This window comes from Marmota monax, unplaced genomic scaffold (assembly GCF_021218885.2).
Source record: "Marmota monax isolate L192 unplaced genomic scaffold, Marmota_monax_Labrador192_F-V1.1 WCK01_AAM20220418_F8-fsc00218, whole genome shotgun sequence".
NCBI lineage: Eukaryota > Metazoa > Chordata > Mammalia > Rodentia > Sciuridae > Marmota > Marmota monax.
This window is the reverse complement of record NW_026694764.1, coordinates 2,396,760-2,416,940: the sequence shown is the minus strand read 5'-3', so window position 1 is coordinate 2,416,940 and position 20,181 is coordinate 2,396,760. Positions and strand designations below refer to the sequence as shown.

The 20,181-nt window shown below is 48.9% G+C and overlaps 1 protein-coding gene across 3 annotated transcripts in view; it reads left to right on the top strand.

Annotated features, from left to right (window-relative positions):
• Spns3 (SPNS lysolipid transporter 3, sphingosine-1-phosphate (putative)) overlaps positions 1-20,181 on the top strand; it is a 48,602-nt gene that overhangs the window by 25,071 nt on the left and 3,350 nt on the right. For 2 of the 3 annotated variants that reach the window (XM_046425087.2, XM_046425090.2), the window contains one exon: positions 13,514-13,579. The exons of the other annotated variant lie outside the window; for it this stretch is intronic. In XM_046425087.2, the coding sequence (XP_046281043.1) occupies positions 13,514-13,579 (66 nt within the window). The remainder of the gene's footprint in view (positions 1-13,513; positions 13,580-20,181) is intronic. 3 annotated transcript variants of the gene reach the window in all.

The window sequence follows — 20,181 nt, the reverse complement described above, 5'->3', positions numbered from 1 at the left end:
TTCAAGTTCGTGGATAGAACTGGGTACCCGTGTGCTCTTGTGTGTATATATTGCCAAGTATGTGTATATTTATATATAGTATGTGCATGTATTTACCTTGATTTGTGCACATATATGTTCCCAGTGTGTGTGAGTGTGTCTCCATGTGCTGTTTTGTATACATGTCTGGGCATGCATGTGCCCATATATGTGTATCAGATTATGCAGATAATGACATGGGATGAATGTTCACTTGTTTGTCTACAACTGAATACAGCTTTTCTCTGGCTACTTTTGTGGCTATAACTGCCTTGCATGGGAAGGAGGGGTTTTGCTGGCACAGTGTCTGCTCCCAAATTTCCTAAAGTAGGGACTACATTGTGGGTCATGTTTCATGGAAATGAAGTTTTCTGAGCATTATGAAGTCTGGTCTGGGGCCTTCCCTGGGGGAGCCCAGGCCCTGTGGCTCACCTGCAGGTGTGGAGGGTTCCATCTCTTCTATCCTTCCAGTCCTCTTGGCAAGGGAAATGGACTTCCCGGCTATTAATTAGGATCCAGACACATGCGCAGCAGGTCTTGGCTCACACCCTTTCTCCCTGGCCTTCTTCCCAGAGCTGTTGCCCTTCAGAGGAGAAGGGGTTTGCACTTAAAGGAGGGACTGAGCTCAAGGCAGGGGCTCCATACTGTTGCTGGCCTAGTGGCTGGAGGATGTGGCTGAATGTTGATTGGTAGTCCCCCTTTTGGTGGGCTGTGTGTTTAAGATGGAGTGATCAGAGTTGAAGCACAGGGAGGGAACATTCATAAGGAGACTGAAGGATCCGGATGTCATTTCTGCTTCTTCACTTGCTAACCATGTGACCTAGAGCAAGATCTTGACCTTGCTGAACCTCAATTTTCTCAGCAATAAAATGAGAGCTACTTGGTTTCATTGAAGAGATAAATGAACTTTCAAACCTGTTCTAATTACTATTGTTATGTAAGAAAACTTGATGGCTCAAATCAACAAAACATTTGTTTTGATCACAGAAGTTTAGTTTAGGCAAGGCTCAACTGGGGGCAGGAGAGGATGTCACCTTTTTTCCACTTGATCTTAGTGAGGCACGTTGGGGGTCTAGGTTGGATCATCAAAGGCTGAAGATGTCTGGCAGTTGATGCTGGCTACTTGCTGGGAACTTAGCTGGAGCTGTTGGCTGGAATGCCTAACCTGGGCCTCTCCACGTGGCCTGGGCTTCCTCACAACATGGTGGCCAGATTCCAAGGACTAGCATCCTGAGATAGAGAGCCAGGTGAATCCATATTGCCTTATATGACCTACCCAGGAGAGTCACTCTTGAAAGTGACATTTTTATTGTATTCTATTCTTTGCTTGAATCACAACTTTCTGCTAAGGTTAACAGAGTAAGGAAACGGAAATGGACTCCATCTTTTTTTTTTTTAGTACTGGGGATTGAACCCAGGGGTGCTTTACCACTGAGCTACCTCCCCATCCCCCCCCCTTTTTTTTTTGAGACAGGGTCTCACTAAGTTGCTGAGGGTAGCCTTGAACATGTGATCCTTCTGACTCAGCCTCCAAGTTGCTGGGATTACAAGTGTGCACCATCAAACCTGGCTTGAACTCCATATTTTTTTTTTTTTAAGAGAGAGAGAGAGAGAGAGAGAGAGAGAGAGAATTTTTAATATTTATTTTATATTTAATATTTATTTAATATTTATGTTAATTAGGCACAGATTGTGAAGGGCCTTGTATGCATAATGACATTGAATGGCTCCAAATGTGTGTGAATCCAGGTGTGGCAGTGCATGCCTGTAATCCCAGAGGCTCAGGAGATTGAAGCAGGAGGATCACAAGTTCAAAGCCAGCCTCAGCAACTTAGTGAGACCCTGTCTTATACGCAACATCTTTGTTTGTATGTGGTGCTGAGGATCGAACCCGGGCCGCACACATGCCAGGCGAGTGCGCTACTACATCCCCAGCCCTCAACTCCATATTTTTATGGGAAGATTGGTGATCTGAAAAAGCATACAGAACTCGAAATATTTTAGTGGCTATCTATGGAAAATAAAGTCTGACAAGTGCTACAGGGGTACCTTGTCCCCCTGTGCTCTGGGTCCTTTTGAGGTCTGACCTCACATGGAACGATATCAGTCATGTGATCAGGAAGCCCACCAGGTATGGGTCTCTAGTTTCATACCACTCTCCAGGTCAGCTGAAGGCTAAGTGCTCACCTGCAAACCCTGGCTCAGCCTCCTGGGCAGAGGAAATAGACATGTCAGAGACCTCGAGGGGCAGAGCAAGGTAGTAGGAAAGCAGTTCTCTATCAGGAGGAGCAGCAACACTCACTCTTTTTTTTTTTTTTGGTGGGGGGGGGGTACCAGGAGTTGGACTCAGGGGCACACCCCAGCCCTATTTTGTATTTTCTTTAGAAACAGGGTCTCACTGAGTTTCTTAGTACCTCGCTATTGCTGAGGCTGGTTTGAACTTGTGATCCTCCTGTCTCAGCCTCTTGAGCTGCTGGGATTACAGGTGTGTGCCACCTTGCCTGGCAACATTCACTCTTCTGTCAAGTATGTCCAAACACCTGTTAGGCATGCTTCTAGGCACTGGGGGGACAGCACTGTACAATACACGCAAAAATGTGCACAAAATAAAATAAATATGTAAATAGTATGTGGGATGAAGATGGGTTCTGTGGAGAATAACAGAGCAGGGAAAGGGGACAAGAGTGATGGGGGGCAAGGCGTCAGGGAGCACTCGCTGTGACATTGACATTTCAGTGGCAACCAGAAGCATGTTAAGGAAGGAGTCATTAGGATATGGGATTGGTGGGGGGAAGAACCCACTATGGAAAGGAACAGCAGGTGCAAAGGCCCTGAGGAAAAAAGCATGACTGGTAGGGTTGAGGAAGTGTGGCCGGTGGGCTGAGCCAGGGAGGAGGAGAGGCAGTGAGGGCAGGGGAAATGGTAGTAAGGGAGAGAGGGCACAGATTGTGAAGGGCCTTATACAAGGCATAATGACATTGAATGGCTCCAAATGTGTGTGAATCCAGGTGTGGCAGTGCATGCCTGTAATCCCAGAGGCTCAGGAGATTGAAGCAGGAGGATCACAAGTTCAAAGCCAGCCTCAGCAACTTAGTGAGGCCCTAAGCAACTTAGCAAGACCCTGTCTCAAAATAAAAAATAAAAAGGGCTGTGGATGTGGCTCAGTGCTTAAGTGCTTCCGGGTTTAATCTCTGGTACCAAAGGAAAAAAAAAATGAGTGACATGGGAGATCATTAGTGGTGCAGAGCACAGAAGTGAAATGATTTGATTTATGACTGTATCAGGGATCTATTGCTATATAACAAATCGCCCCAAAATATGGTGATTTAAAACAACTATTTATTATTTCCTTTGATTCTGTGGTTGGCAGGACAGTTCCTCTGCTGGTTCTGCTCTCATGTGGCCACCTTGGCCTGGGTCGTTTGGGCTGAAGTGTCCAGGCTGATGGCCTCAGGTCAGGCTGTTGGCTGAGGCTCCTTGGTTCTTCTCCATGGGGTGTCTCCTCCTCCGGGAGGCTGGACTGGCTGCCTCACATGGCCGTCTCAGAGCAGCATGGTAAGAAGGCAAAGTGGGAGCTGCAGTCTCTCAGGCCCAGACCAGGAGTGGAACAGCATCGCTTCCACCTTTATATATGGACCAAGGCAAGGTGTAGGCAGGCCAGCCCAGGTTCACCGTGGGAGGGGACAAACCAAGGTGTGACTGTGAAGTGGTCTGATTAATTGGGACCATTTTGTAACTAAAGGCCGCGTGGTTGAACGGGATCTCTCTGGCTTCTGTGTTGAGAATAGAAGGAAAAGTGATAAATGTAGAAGCAGGAAAACCTGTTAGGAGGTTTGCTAATAATATAGGCCAGAAACGGCTGTGGTTTGGACCAGGGTCGTTGTGGAGAAAGTATGGAGAAGTGGTCAGATTCTTGATATATTTTGGAAGTGAAATGGACAAGATTTCCTGACACATCAGGTGTGCAGTCAGGGGAGGGTGGAGGATGACTCCATGGTTTTTGATCTGAGCAACTAGAAACATGGAGTTGCCATTTACTGAGATGGGGAGACATGGGAGAGGCAGGGTGGTTATTTAAAAGCTTTTTTTTAAGGGGTGGATTTAGAGTTCCATTTTTAGACACATTAAATTTGGGATGCTTCCTAGGACATCCGACTAGAGACGTTAAGAAAAAACTGGATGTGTAGGAGAGAGGTCTACATGGACTATTTAAAACCAGGAGACTGAATGAAGCCACCCAGGGAGTAAGAAAAGAGAAGGAGGCCTGAGGATTAAACTCTGGGCACTCACAAGTGGAGGATGTGAATGTAGAGTGTCATCATAGTCAAGTTGAGGGTTGGGACAACAACTCAGGCTATATATGATCTTTATATATATATATATATATAGATCATATTTACTTATTTTATATATTTCTTTATTTTTATTTATATTTATTTATATTATATATATTTTATTTGGGGGAAATTAAAAAAGGAAAAGAAGAAAAACCAATTATCCATATTTCTGTCTCCTAGACCTAACTATGTTTAATATCTTGGCCTATTTGCTTCTATGTATGTTACTTCATTAGGAGACCATCATTCTGTATGTGTCTTTCTATATAAAACACAGGTTTGTGGTTCGTTAGAAATACCTTTACTAAAATTGGGTCATATGGTAGTGTCATTCTAAAGAACAGATTTTTTGAGGCCAAGCATCTAATCCCAGCAAGTCGGGAGGCTGAAGTAGGAGGATCACAAGTATGAGGCCAGCTTGGGCAATTTAGTGAGACCCTGTTTCAAAATTTTAAAAAGGGTGTGGGTGTGGCTCAGTGGTAGAGTTCTTGCTTAGCATGTATCAGGCCCTGGATTCAATATTCAATATTAAAAACAAAAAATAAATAGATTTACCAAGATAAAATTCATATACCACACAATTCATCCTTTTAAAGTATACAGTTCAATGGCTGTCAGTATATTCACAGAGTTGTGTAACTATTATCACATCAATTTTATTTCATTTTGAGACAGGGTTTTTCTTTTCTTTTTATGTTGTAGATGGACACAATATCTTTATTTTACTTGTTTTTATTTTTATGTGGTGCCAAACCCAGTGCCTCATGCATGCTAGGTAAGTGCTATACCACTGAGCCACAACCCAGGCCCCTCTTTTTTTTGGGGTGGAGGTACTGAAGATTGAACTCAGAGGCACTCAACCACTGAGCCACATCTCTAGCCCTATTTTGTATTTTATTTAGAGACAGGGTCTCACTGAGTTGCTTAGTGCCTTGCTTTTACTGAGGCTGGCTTTGAACTCGTGATCCTCCTGCCTCAGCCTCCTGAGTCACTGGGATTACAGATGTGTACCACTGTGCCCGACTGTGACATGGCTGAGTAGCTGGGACTACAGGTGTGTGAATGCCACTGCACCAACTACATCAGTTTTTTCATGGCCCCAGAGAGAAACTTGATCCTCATTAGTAGTCACGTCCCATCTCTACCCAATCTATCCTCTCCACCTCAGCCCTAGGCAACCACTAATCTACTTCTGTCTTTATAGATTTGCCTATTAGAGACAGTTCATATAAATAGGATCATATAATATGTTTAATTAATTTACATGAGTCTACTGAAAGAAATTGCAGTGAGATCAAAAGAAATGCAAATGAATTGTATAGCTTTGGACTTAGGAATCCCAGATATGAAAGAGAATGCCATACCTCTGTGCTTCCTTTTTCTCCCCGCAACCTCCTGATTTTTGTTCGTTATATTTTATTTTTGAATTTTCTACAGTTTTAACATTCACAATCTGTTCTCTATATATAATCCTTGGAGTTGTTTGACAGTGGTCCCATATTTAGATTCAATGCTCATTACCAGTCTGTTACACAGATTCTCCATTCCTGAGTTTATTTTGCTTCAACCCTTAACTGGGTAGATTTTGTGGCTAAATGGTTTAAGACAGTTTTTGGCTCCTTACTTGAATGTCTAACTGGGTGAAATATTCTCAAGTCACCCTTTTCTTTCCCTCTTTAATTTGTAAATATTTGCTTTGCTGACTCCTGGTATGGACAATAAAGTTAGCCTGATTTTTAAAAATTCTTTACGTTGATTCAGTTTTTCCATCTGCATACTGGAAGATTTCATTATTTATTCTTGAAGCTCAATAGCTTAGCTAGTGTATTAGTCATCTGTTGCTGTATAACAAATAACCCTAAGACCCAGCAGTATAAAACACCACTCATAGGCTGGATTGTGGCTCAGCGGCAGAGCCCTTGCCTCACAAGTATGAGGCACTGGGTTCCATCTTCAGTGCCACATCAAAATAAATAAATTAATTAAGTAAAGATATTGTGTCCCTCTACAACTTAAAAAAAAAAAAAAAAAAAAGAAACAAACAAACAAAAACCAACACCATTCATTCATTATCTTACAATTTCTGTGGGTCAACAATCCAGGGTGGAGGATATAGCTTATTTGAGTCTTCTGCTTCATGATCTTCCTCAAGGCCACAATTGAGGTGTTGGTTCAGAGTCTGTGGTTTCATCTGAAAGCTCATCTGGGGAAGGATTTTCTTCTACCCTCACTCTGCTTTTATTGGCAGCATTTGGACCTTGGGGTGGAGCCTCAGTTCCCTGTTGGTTTTTGGCTGGATTCTACTCTCAGTTCCTTGTTACATGAGCCTCTTTATTTTGGCGGGGGAGGACTGTTGGGGATTAAACCCAGGGCCTCTGCATGCTAGGCAATACTCTACCATTGAGCTACACCCACATCCTGGGCCTTTTTCACATGGCATGCAGGCTGAGAAGACTATAAAGGGGGTCTATTAAGAAGGAAGTTATAGTCTTCTTTATAACCTAACCACTGAAGTGGTTTCCCCTCACCTTTGCTGGATTCTACTTATTCAAAGCAAGTCACTAGATTCCGCTGACTCTCAAGGGAATTGAGGTCTGAAGCTACTCACCACCGCCAGGAGATGTCTCCATGTTGAATATTCCATATCATGTCAAAATTTCCTCATTACGGGGTTCTTCCTATCTGTGAATCAAAATCGAGAACCCCTATTCCCATTTTATCTCTGAATATTTCATAGGTTTATGGATCATGTTTTTTAACTTATGTTGGATTGTGATCAGGACTAGGGTGAGGCAAGCAGACATCTAGGGAGCAAAATTTAAGGAGGCACTGACTCCCAGATGCCAGTCTGGTCCTGCATGCCCCTGAGAGTGGGCGCCTCCTCAATTTTGTGCCCGAATGCCTGACGTGTCTGACCTGAATCCCAGTCCTGGTCATCTTTGTCTGTCTTCTATATGACTTCATTCTTTGTCTTTTTAAAAACTGCCAGTCAATGAGATTATTCCCAGCCTTTTATCTCTGTCAGTTGTTCTACTTTCATTAGTATCTATTCCATTTCTAGCTATTTTAATTGATTCATTTTGTAATGATGTTGTTCACTGTTTTGCTCCTCCATTCATTTCCTTAGGCCTGCAGTCTCCCTTTATGACTCATCCTTATCGAATGATTGTTTTATCTTGGAGTGCTTTCTTCATTGGGATAATATCCCTGTTATAGTGTTCTATAGTTTGAAGCAATTATAGGGAATGTCCTCTGCTCCTTCTCCTGTCCTCTCTCTTCTAGGCTGAATTCTGTCCACCTCCCTCCCTCTTCCTCTCTCTTTCCCTCTCCTCCTTCTTTCCCTCCCTCCCCTCCTTCTCTACTCTTCCTACCTCACATGCCCGGTGCTTTCCTGTGACCTGGGTGTGGGCAGCTCTGCTTTGGCTTTGCTATAGTGTGAGCCATTCATTGTCCCTGACTGTGATCCAGCTTCTCCAGGACCATTCTCTTCTGCGAAGGGCTATATTTTAAGAGTTGAACATTAGGATCTGCGGACTTTTCTGTCGCCTGGGGGAACTGTAGGGCTTGGGCAGGCAGCAATGAGTCTTTGTTAGAACACCTGGGCTCTGCTCTCTCTTCTGGGATTTAGGTAAATGCTGTGTATAACAGGGTTCTTGCTGCTTAATTGCTGGGTGCATCCCCTTCTGGGATGGTGGCTGCCCTCAGGCCTGGAATGGAGGCAGTGTCATTGTTCCTGTTCTCCATTTTCCATTTTACCCTTTTCTCCCCAGCAGCTTTTCCTGCTGGTTTTCTATTAAGGGCACCTACTCAGTTTGTTTCCCTCCAGGTGGGAAAGTTGTTGAGAGGCTTTGGGAGGGGAATCTAAGAAGGGCTAAGCTGCAGAGTCATCTCTCTTTTTGCTTGCATGCCAATATTTAATGTTTATTTCATTAGATTTAGTTCTTTCCTTTGGTAAAAAAACTTCTTTTTCCCCTAACTTACTTTTTTTTTTTTTTTTTTTTTGCTTCTGAAGAGAAGGAAAATTCCTGATGCGATTTCCATCTTTCGTCTTTATCCTCGAGTTGCCCCAGATGACCTTTGAGACCCCTTCAAGCCCAAACTTGATCATGACTCTGAGTTCCCTCCTTGCCCAAGATGGTGGGCCCCCCACTACTGGTGTAGAGCTGGTGTGGCTGTCAGTGGGGTCTCTGCATTTGGGAGGGGTGCTGCTCTTCTCAGTCCTGAAGACCCTGAGCAAGGACTTGGAATCTGTTCCCAGGGAGCTTGTGAGATGGTTGTCAAGGATCAGAAGGGATGTGTGTCTGCCGTAGCTATGGTTGATGGTCAGCAGAGGATTCAGGGGATTTTGCTATGGGTTCTGCTCCCTGGCCCCTGAGGTGAGACTCACAGAAGGATTGTGTGAGAGTCCCAGCTCCTGGGAGCTCTCTTATCCCTTCCCAGACGTGGGCCTCACAGAGGGACTTCCTAGATAAGCTCTTTTTCTCTTGCTTTCTGGACTGAAGTAAGCAGGCCTTACCAGGGACTGCCTCAGAGGGGCTGAGAGAGGCCCACCTGCCCTTCTGGTGAAGGCGCCATCTCCCCACCAGAATCTAGTGAGTATGTCTTACATGGGCAATGTGATCCACCAGGAGAGCCCATGATCCTAGCAGAAGTCCCCAAAGCTGTTTTCCCTTCACGGTGTCACTCCCCACCTGCCTGACTACCAGATTATTGAGCTGATGCCCCTGGAAACCAGGCAATGCCCTTGTGCCCTGATGCCAGTCCCTGCAATTACAGGTTGGCAGGCCTCAGGCTGAGCGTGCCAGCCCGCGCAACAGCTTGCTGGCGGCCAGTCTGTGCCCTGGGGCCTGTGTTCTGACGGGTCCTTAAGAGGGGAGGATCCAGTCTCAGGTCTGTCCCACAAACCATGAGTTCATGGGGGACACTGTCCAACTCCCTTTCCATCAGGGCCTAGAATCCATTCTTTGCAGTTCAGAGGTCAGTTACTGCCCAGTTGGAAGCCTGAGATGGACCAAGGTTGAAGACACTGGCTCTCTACCTCCCAGGGCTGAATCTTTTCCGGGACAAGTGGTCTATTTTCCCTCCATGCTCCCTCCGCATGCCTACCTTTGTGTGCAGATGTGCATGCTGTGAACTGTGTACAGGTGAAGGTATTGATGTGTGTATGATCATGTGCATGAATGTGCATGAGTGTGAGGTCATGAGCACGGTTTTACATGCCTTGCTATCTATGCCTCTCATGAAACCACAAGTATTCATGGGAACATGTGAGGGGCTGTTATTCTGCAAAGGCACCTAACAAGCCCATGTACTTTAATTTTAGTATTTAATAACATCACTGCCTGATTTATGCCCTTGTTGTGTACATGGGTATGTGTGTGTGTTTGAAACCAGGTCTCCCTATGTTGCCCAGACTGGTAATGAACTTCTGGGCTCAAGTCATCTTCCTGCCTCAGCTTCCTGCAAAGCTGAGAGTACAGCATAAGCCACCATGCCTGACACCATACATTCTGATATTTTATTTTGTGGTACTGGGGGTTGAACCCAGGGATGCTCTACCACTGAATTATATCCCCACTCCTCTTTTGTTTTTTATTTTAAGGCAGAGTCTCACTAAGTTGCTTAGGGTCTTGCTGAGTTGCTTCGGTTGGCCTCGAACTTGTGATCCTCCTACCTCAGTCCCTCCCAAGTAATTGGGATTACATGCATGTACCACTGCACCTGGCCTCCGTCCTTTTTTAATTTTTTATTTTGAGACAGAGTCTCACTAAGTTGCCCAGGCTGGCTTTGAACTTGTGATCCTCTTGCCTCAGACTCCTGAGTAGCTGAGATTACTGGTGTGTGCCACCACACCCAGCCTCTGTTTTGATATTTTAACTGTCATCCCTGCTACCTGCGTACATGCGTACCCGTGGTGGGTGAGTTTTGTGCCTATCTCCCAGGTTATGGGTGTTGGTGTGTGTGCAGATGTTAAGTGGGCATGTGTGCTGAAACTTGTGTGCATGTGTCCGAGGCCTTGCATATGCTTGCAAGTGTCAGTGAATGCTTGTGTCCATGCGTATGTGTGAGTCCGTGCACAGCCTCTCTGGTGGGGAATGACTAAGGCCAGAGATATTCGTCATCGCTGACCCAGCTGGAGGGGGAAATCCTCTGAATCTGGACGGGCAAAGGCCAGGGGCTCAGGCTCAGCCTGTTTCTCAGGCCCCAGGCTGTGTTCCCAGGCCCTATTGCCCAGGGGGGACTAAGTCAGGGTACAGGGAAGCCACACAGGCTCTGAGGAGATGAAAGCAGAGTCAGATTTCCCTTTTGGAAGTCCCCTCCAGGGCTGGTGTCTGGAGGGATGGTGGGGTCTGGGAAACCCCGCCTAGGCCAGGCCAGCAGCAGTGGCTGGAGGAGGGGGCAGGTTCAAGGCACATCTAGGATGCAGAATGGCCAGGAGTCGGTGACTGCAGGGGTGGGAGGGGGAGTGAGGCACATAGGATCGCTCTGGCATCTGGCCTGGGCTCTCCCTGCCCATCCTGCCCCCTGTCCTGCTCCCCTGATCCAGAGAAGAAGTGCTTTAGAAATTTGCTGGCATCCAGTCTGTGCATGTGTCCTGGCTGGCTCAGCCATGCTGGGCAGGGACCGTGATGTGGTGGGTTGCGGGGAGTGGCAGTACAGGGAGAAAAACTTTGGGGTCAGTGTGAAGTGCCCAAGTGTGGGATTGCCCAGGCCCTTTTTGATTGTTTGTTTTGTTAATTGAGGACCTCAAGCCTGAATCGGTCATGGAAGTCAGTGAACCAGGACCTGATTTGCACCCAGCCTGTAGAGACCACAGACTTGTGCAGCGAGCCCACAGTGTCAGGAACACAGTCTGTTAGTGCCATAGGAGCCCGGCTAGGCCTCTGGGACCCCTGTCATCATTCAGTCAGGGAAACCAGGCCTGAGGGTCTCCTGGCAGTCAGGGTGGGGCTGGGGCACCAGACACCCCAGAGATCACACCCATTGGTTGCAGATCCCCTCCTCCAGGCAAGGTGGCCTGCCTCAGGAGCCTCTGTAATTATGGGATTAGAGAAGGCTGCCTCTCCCTGGCTGGCCCTTTGCCCCTCAAAGCCGCAGAGTGGAGCCGAGGATTTGGTGGCTTCGTGCCGGTTTCCAGGTATGTCTGAAGAAACCTGGCATCCTTGTGCGGCTTGTTCAGCCTGAAAGGCCCCATTGTGGCTGCAGCCTCCCTCTGATTGGCTCTATTTTGGGGTCAGGATCCACCCTGCTCCAGCTGGAGGAAGGAAAAGGTGTATTTCAGTATGTCCTGTGGGTGTGGAGGGGACAGGGGAGGGACAGCCACCCAGCACGGGGAGGCTGGTGTCTGGCCTGTGTGGAGGGAGAGGTCACAGAGGTAGCCTGAGGCATGAGGAGAGGAGAGCTTTGGTGGCCTAGGTGGAGGTGGCCCCGATGACATTGCAGGGAGGGTGGGTGTGAGGTGGGCCAGGCTTTCATGTGGCCCCAGGAGGCAGGGTTGGCAGACCCTGTCAAGCTGGAATGCTGGCTGGAGGCCTGCCTGGGCCCCACCTGAGACCCACCCTCCAGCCACTTCCTGATTCCCACCACTGTGGGTGCCCAGCCCATGTCCTAGGCCCAGAGGGAGACCCATTCTGCCCTCAAGGGCCTCCTGTTTTGGGTGCCAAGGGCCAGAGGCTGCAACCACAGACTCCGGGTTAGACAGAAAGAACAGACAGACAGCTTGGCCTCCTCAGCCTGTCTTCCCTCCCTGTGTCAGAACTCCGGCCCCACCCAGAGTGGTAGGCCCATTCCAGCCTCTTGCCTCTGCTCATGCGGTTTCCCAGCCTGGCATGTTCTTGAAGCTCTTCTCAGCCCATCCTGATCCTGTCTGCCTCCTGGGACTCTGTTCAGGATCAATCTCCATCCAAGGGCTCCCTTCCTGCCTGATTTCCCGGTGCCAGCTTTGCCAAACACTGTGGCTACTGGAAGCCCCTCTGAGCAATTTTGTGCCACACGCCTCCTTATCCTACCTTACATGGACCCGGCACAGGGGTGAGGGGGTCTTGAGGAAATGGCTTGACTCATGCTCTCAGGCTTGGGGTTTGGGTTCCTTGGTGTGTGACGTGGGTGTAATCACATTGGCCTTATTAAGTTACTTGACCTGAGAGATTAAATGGGTATCAAGGGTGGTGCATAGTAGGTATTCAGGCAGCGGTCCTTTATCCCTCTGCCCTTGTGCTCGAAGGTCTCAGAATGTCAGGTATTTTGAGTGTCTGAGCCTGGGCTGCCGGGGGCTCAGACCCGTGACTCCAGGAATGACTAATACCTCCCCAGCAATGAGCTCTTGGGAACTATTAGAAATGAGATGTTTTCCCCCTCCCTTTTTCTTCTTGCTGCTTCATTAAACTCTTCTTGAGTGAGGGGAATGAGGATTGTCCTAATCTCCTGGCACAAGGTGGGGGCAGGGTTCAGGGAGCTGCAGTGGCCTGTAGTCACCAGACAACATTGGGAGCTGCACAGGGGGTGGACGCTGGACAGAGACTGGAAGCCTCATGTTGAAGGCTGCCTTTGCCCTGGGCCAGCCAGTGACCTCACCTAGGCCTTGATCTTGACTGGATTCAGTTCCACTGTCTGCACAATGGGTATGCAAGAACTTCCCTGAGCTGTACTAGGGTTCTGGGAAATGGATATCCTGGGAGCTACTGATGGGGTGCTGGGGGCCAGGCCAGCTGGCCAGTACACAGCTGGTGCCTTATCAGTGTATGCAGGCCTTAGGAGGAAACAGAAGGTCTGAGCAGAACTTTTGACTTTCCTCTTCTTGGAGTCTCGTTTCCTCACTTTTGAAAGTGGCCTGGGAGTCCTGGATGCTTCCTCCTGGGGTCCCATGGGTGGCCCCAAGGGTTGGGTCCCAGAGGCCATCCATTAGGGAGGGTTTGATTCTCAGACCTAGGGCCTGACACTCACCTGTGGGTCATGGTCCACCTGGGTCTGTCTTCTCACCCTTGAGGCTACCAGAACTGGAAAGATGGTTCCAGGCCTCCCCCACCCCAGTCAGTCTTGGTAATGCCTTCCTCTGTGGAGCCTCAGTTTCTTTTCTTCACAGGTGGGAAGAGATACTATAGGGACGCATCGGTGACTGAGGCTGGGGGAACTTCAACCAGGCCACCCTCTGTCCACAGGTGTTCCTGGCCCTGGGGGAGCTGCTTCTGTCTTGCAACTGGGCTGTGGTAGCTGACATCCTGCTGGTAGGTGACATTCCCTCTTGAGCTGGGGGAGCTGGTTATATCCGGCTCAGGGTTGGCCCTTTGTTGTTGAGCAGCCTAGGAGTTGGTAGGGGCTTCAGAGACCATGAGAGCTGGGGATGGGGGAACCAAAACCACTGTTCGGTTACCTCAGACCCCAGGTCCTTGAACGCTCTCACACATTTCCTCTGATTGTTACCCTCACTTTGCAGATGAGCAAATGGAAGCAGGTATAATTACATCGAGGGCTGTCAGGACTGGAGCCCAGGATATATATATATATATATATATATATATATATATATATATATATATATATATATTTTTTTGTAACAGAGATTAAACCCCCACTGGTACTTAACCACTGAGCCATGTCCCCAGCCCCGCCACCACCACCACTTTTTTTTTTTTTAGTTGTAGATGGACAAAATGCCTTTATTTGTTTATTTTTATGTGGTGCTGAGGATGAAACCCAGTGCCTCACACATGCGAGGCAAGTGCTCTACCACTGAGCTACAGCCCCAGCGCCCCCAGCCCTTTTAAAATATTTATTTAGAGACAGGGACTCACTGAGTTGCTTTAGACCTTGCTAAGTTGCTGAGGCTGGCTTTGAACTCGCCATCCTCCTGCCTCACCTCCAGAGCCTCTGGGATTACAGGCAAGCCCAGGTTTTTTGACCAGCTTCCTCCTTCCCTTTCTTTACCAAGCCACTCTCAGCAAGCCTGCACTCAGGGATGTGCAGATGGAGAGGCTAGACCCCAGGGCAGTAGTCACTGAGCCCAGTCATGTTCAGCCCACCCCCACTGGTGTATTATGGGCTGTCACTCATGGAGATGGCTCAAGCTATAATGAGGTTTAACATGGTCCTGACCACATGACTCTGTAATGTCCAGAGTCCAGCTCAGTCCCTCCCCAGGCCACACACTGTCTATCCAGTCTCTCTGCCTCTGGGACACAGACAGGGAAGGACTTTGAACACCTCGAAGGGTTGCGCCCTTGTTGATAACAGTCTCCCAGGCCTTGGGGGCACCCTGAGAACCTTCCTGCTGCCTCCTGGCAGGCTGGGCACAAGGAGCCAGGGCAGCCTGGCAACTGGCAGAGGGCTGTCCCTAGGGCTGCCTAGTGCAGGGCATGGGCCTGGACTCAGGAAACAGACGTGGGTTCTAACCCTGCTTCTGCCACTGGCTATGTGACTAGGCACGTCACTTTGTGTCTCTGAGTCTCAGTTTCTCTACATGTAAAATGGGAATGATAGTAGTACCTGCCTCATGGGTTGTTTTGAAGGTGAAGTGAGATTATTCATGGGAACCCTTTTGCTGGTGCCTGGCACAGAGAACGCAGGCCAGAATTCTCACAGTGATTCTGAGGTTTCCACTGGCTCATCTTTTATTCTTGAAAGGAATCCTGGCATCCTAGACTCTGAGTTTGAAAGGGTTGTGGGAATATGCAGTCCTTTACTTAGCCAGCAAAGCCTACTTGAATACTACTGTTGACAGGGTTCTCACTCCCTGCTGAGATGTTTTGCCCACTCCCCAGCAGCTCCTGTCAACAGTCTGTGGACAGTGCTGCCCTATCTTTGGCTCCCAGGAAGTGTAGCAGCTGTTGGGCTGGTGGGTCTTCTCTGTCCCTCCCTCCAGATAGGAAACTTGGGCTCCAGCCACAGACCTGCTGAATGGCCCTGGGTCTTGGTTTCCGTGTCTATGAACAGAGGCAGTCATAACCCGCAGGGTGGGGTGAGGGAGCCAGCCTGCTGCAGGGAAGTGCTCAGGACACACCGGGGAGGTGAACACCCCGCCCCCAGCTTCGCTTGTAATCTCTTGGGTGGTTCAAAGGGAGCTGAACAAGCCCCCCTGCGGCTTCCTCTGCTTGCCCCCCACTGCGCGGCTCCCTTTTCCACATGACAGCCCCACAGTTATGTGAAGACTGCACCTTGTCACCCGCCCGCCTGGTGTCTGTGTTTGCAGGAATGATTAACCTGGCACAGCCAGGCTCTGTAGAGAGCTAAGGGGCAGCTAGTGTGCATGAGGGGGAGTCCAGGGCCAGCTGTAGTTTGGCTGAACATGCTCTAACTCCCAGGATCCCTGATCCCTACCACCCCAGGGCATGCATCTTGCTCTCTTTCCTTCTTTTTGGGACCCCTTGGCCAAGGACCACCTTCCTGCACTTTGGTGCTGGGAGCTAGACCAATTCTTGCAGCCCCCAGAGTTGAGCTCCCCCACACTGCTGATTCCCCAGTAGAGAAACAGGAGGCTCAGGAGGGTCTGTGCAGACAGCGGGCAGCTCTGGGAACCTCATGTGTGCAGTGGAAGGGCACAGGTTGACCAGGGAGGAGAGGGAGGACAGTGCCTGGACATGGCAGAAGGTCCCAGGAAGTTAGTCTTTCACAGGCAGCCAGAGCAGCCTCCAGGGGACAGGGGGAGAATGCCTGGAGAGGGGAAGCCTTGTGTGTGGGGGTGGAGGGTGAGAAAGGTGTGGGGTCCAGGGCAGAGGCAGGAGGTGTGTGGGGAAAGGTGCATGGCAGAAGGTAAAGGAAGGCCTTGTCAGTACTCCTCCCTAAGATGGGAAGTGAGCTTCTCTTTGGACAGAGCCCCAGGGAGCCTGGAGGCCCCAGGGTGTGTGTGTGGATGGGGTGCAGAAGGAGAAGGCAGGGTGCTGAGGAGAGGGAGTGATTCAAATGGATAATTCTGGGTTGGAGAGGGGGCCCCAAGGGCTAAGGGGGAAACAGGGGTGGAGAGACTGTGGGTTTCTGGAGGGTGGGCACCTATGGGAAGGTCAGAGGGGAAAGGACAGCAGAGCCCTGGCTTGAGGACTCTGAAGCATTTCATTTGCTTCTACTTCCAGCCTTGCCACCAGCTGTGTGACCTTGGCCAAGTGGCTTAACTTTTCTGCGCCTTGTTTTGCTCAATTGTACAATAGGCAGAGTAGTGCTCCTTGCTAATTACATTCAGGCTATGATGAGGCCTGCGTCATGCATACCTACTCCTGAGGGCTGGTGTGCCACCCCCCCCACCCCCCCACCCCCGCTCTTTTTGATCCCTAATCCACAAGGGGGAGAATCTTGTTTCTACTTGGACAAGGGGCCTCTGGAACTTTCTGGTCCAGTGGCTCTCAAACTTCATTAAGCCTAAGAATCAGGTTTGGGGGAGTCTGTTACTAACTCCAGGCCCTCTGTTCTAGGAGTCTGATTCAGTGACTCTATAGCGGGTCCAGGGACCAGCATTTCTTTTTTTTTTTTTTTTTAATTTTTTAAATTTTTATTGTTGGTTGTTCAAAACATTACATAGTTCTTGATATATCATATTTCACACTTTGATTCAAGTGGGTTATGAACTCCCATTTTTACCCTGTATACAGATTGCAGAATCACATCAGTTACACATCCATTGATTTACATATTCCCATACTAGTGTCTGTTGTATTCTGCTGCCTTTCCTATCCTCTACTATCCCCCCTCCCCTCCCCTCTTCTCTCTCTAACCCCCCTACTGTAATTCATTTCTCCCCCTTGTATTTTTTTTCCCTTTCCCCTCACTTCCTCTTGTATGTAATTTTGTATAACCCTGAGGGTCTCCTTCCATTTCCATGCAATTTCCCTTCTCTCTCCCTTTCCCTCCCAACTCTCATCCCTGTTTAATGTTAATCTTCTTCTCTTTTTTTTTTTTTTTTTTTTAAGAGAGAGTGGGGGAGGAGAGAGAGAGAGAGAGAATTCTCCTAACATTTATTTTCTAGTTCTCAGCGGACACATCATCTTTGTTTTTTGTATGTGGTGCTGAGGATTGAACCCGGGCCGCACGCATGCGAGGCGAGCGCGCTACCGCTGAGCCACATCCCCAGCCCGTTAATCTTCTTCTCATGCTCTTCGTCCCTACTCTGTTCTTAGTTACTCTCCTTATATCAAAGAAGACATTTGGCATTTGTTTTTTAGGGATTGGCTAGCTTCACTTAGCATAATCTGCTCTAATGCCATCCATTTCCCTGCAAATTCTATGATTTTGTCATTTTTTAAAGCAGAGTAATACTCCATTGTGTATAAATGCCACATTTTTTTTATCCATTCGTCTATTGAAGGGCATCTAGGTTGGTTCCACAGTCTTGCTATTGTGAATTGTGCTGCTATGAACATCGATGTAGCAGTGCCAGGGACCAGCATTTCTAATGAAATTCCTGAGTGACCCCCATCCTGTGTTCCTCAGAGTACACCTGCAGGGTGCTGATCTAGCGCACACACAGTTCTCCAGTCAAAATGTGCAAAATTCCCACCAGCCCCCTGTTCACAGGCCCCTCAAAGGGGAGCTTACTTTCTGCACCCTGAGCAGCCCCTCCCCACCTCCTGCCTCCTCTGGGACTTTGCATTTATGAAAACGATTCAGTTCAGTCTCAGTCGTGGCCAAGGTCCACCTCTGGCAACTCCCGCTGGCCCAGCTGGATCTTGCTCCCAGGAAGGCTGAGCTAGTGTCAAGTGTCTTTTGAGCCTGTGTCTCCCTGTCTCCCCAAGCCTGCTCATGGAGTCTCCCGCCCCCTCCAATCTTGCATTTTATCTGGGGCCCCTGTCAGGATGGCTTACAGCCAGCTCACCCTGCCTCCCAGGGTGGGGAGCAGGGCAGAGGGGAGCTCACTGCCTCCTTCCCGGGTGGGGTTCTGGAATCCAAGAGCCAGGCTCCCCTTTGACCTCCTGAGCAGATTTCCTCTCAGAGGTGACTGCCCTCCCTCCTGCCCTTCTGGCCCTCATTTCAAGGCTTCCCTGCTTGCCTCTGTCCTTTAGGTAGCTCTCTGCTCACAGATCTGTCTCACTCTCCCAGGGCTGTCTGGGCCTGAGGGCCTAGCGGGGAGCACAGGAGGCAGGCTGCACCTGGTGGTTGTGGATCCAACTTTCCTTGAGCCCCTGGCTGGAGCTGATTTTGCCCTGGGCTATAAAGGGAACAGCTTTTCTGAGAAGGGCCAGACAACAACAGAGGTGTTTTTTTTTTTTTTTGTCTCAGAATAGAGTGAGCCTAGATTTTTGGGAACTGAAAAGCCTCTCATTTAAAAAAATTACCTCTTGGGCTCTCCAGATGCTGCTGGGCCCAGGCTGTATGGGAACAATAGGGACCCCAAATAGGTGGGGTGGAGACCTGCCTCTCCCACTGCAGGCAAAGGTAGCTGGTCTGGGCCCTGCAGGTTGGGGTTCCTGGGAGGGAAGAAAGGGGCCAGGCTGCCTGAGCCTTATTCTGAGGGTCCAAGCAGCCTTAGCTCCCACATGGATCTTTCTGGACACTCAAGGCCCTTCCTCTAGGAAGCCCTGCCTCCCTCCTTAGAACCATTGGGTGAGTAATCACATAATTATGGGGTGAGAGGGAAGTTCTGTGGAAGGTGCAAAGCTGTGGTCAGTTCCTTCTCAAGCCTGTTGGCAGGTCCCAGAGATGGCAAGGGGCCCAGCTTGTCTCACCACCTGAATGGAGTGGCTCAGTGCCACTGACCCCAGGACTGGCTCATCACCCACAGGGACACCTGTCACTCCACCCTGCCCACCCACAAGGCCTCTTTCCACTAGACCCCCTGCGTCTGTCCTCTGGGGTTCTGGAATCCAGAGACTGTGCCTCTGGGCTCCAAGCTCCATGCTTTACCTGCCACTGTCCCTGCCTGGGGCGGGGGGGGGGGGGGGGGGGGGGTTTGCCTATCTCTCTTCCAGGTATTGATTCCCTTCCTGCTGATTTGCAGGGCTACTGATGGACTTGTCCTCTTTATCTTTCTTTTCACTTTCTCAACATTCCACAACAAACACATAAATATTGCTCAACATGCAGATTCCTCCTTGCCCCTAAAGGAGGCCCTGGAGGGAGAAGGCCTGGGATCTAATCTCAGCCTTCTTATACCTGGTTGGGTGACCCTGGGCACCTGGGGAGGTTTTCTCATCTATAAAATGCAGGTAATAATCATATCACCCTCAGAGGTTATTCAAGTTGCTATATAAAATGCATACAGGAAGTATTCAATAAATGTTAGCAATTATTATCATTATTATATTTTTTTGTGGTATGGGTATGTGTATATGTTTAACCCAGGGGCACTCTATCACTTAGCTGCACCCCTTGCCCTTTTTATTTTTAATTTTTAAATGTTTATTGAGGGTACTAGGGATTGAACTCAGGGGCACTCAACCACTGAGCCACATCCCCAGTCCTATTTTGTATTTTATTTAGAGACGGGGTCTCACTGAGTTGCTTAGTGCCTCACCATTGCTGAGGCTGGCTTTGAATTTGTGATCCTCCTGCCTCAGCCTCCCGAGCTTCTGGGATTAAAGGCATGCACCACCACGCCTGGCTCTTATTTTTTTATTTTTTTGAGACAGAGTCTCACAAAGTTGCTGAAGCTGGCCTCAAACTTGCCATCCTTGTGCCTCAGCCAGTTTACTGGGATTCCAGGCATGAGTCACTGCATGGGGCTATCCTTGTTGCTATTCTCTGAAGGACTCAGATTAGGGACACTAAAGTCCTGGGGACAAGGCTCCAGGATAGGAACTTTCCCTGGGGCTGCCCTAGTGGGTTGAAGCCCTAGGTCTGATAGGGTTTCTTCTGGGACCAGTCTTCCAGAAGGTTCTAAACTTATTTGTTTGACAAACTTTCACTG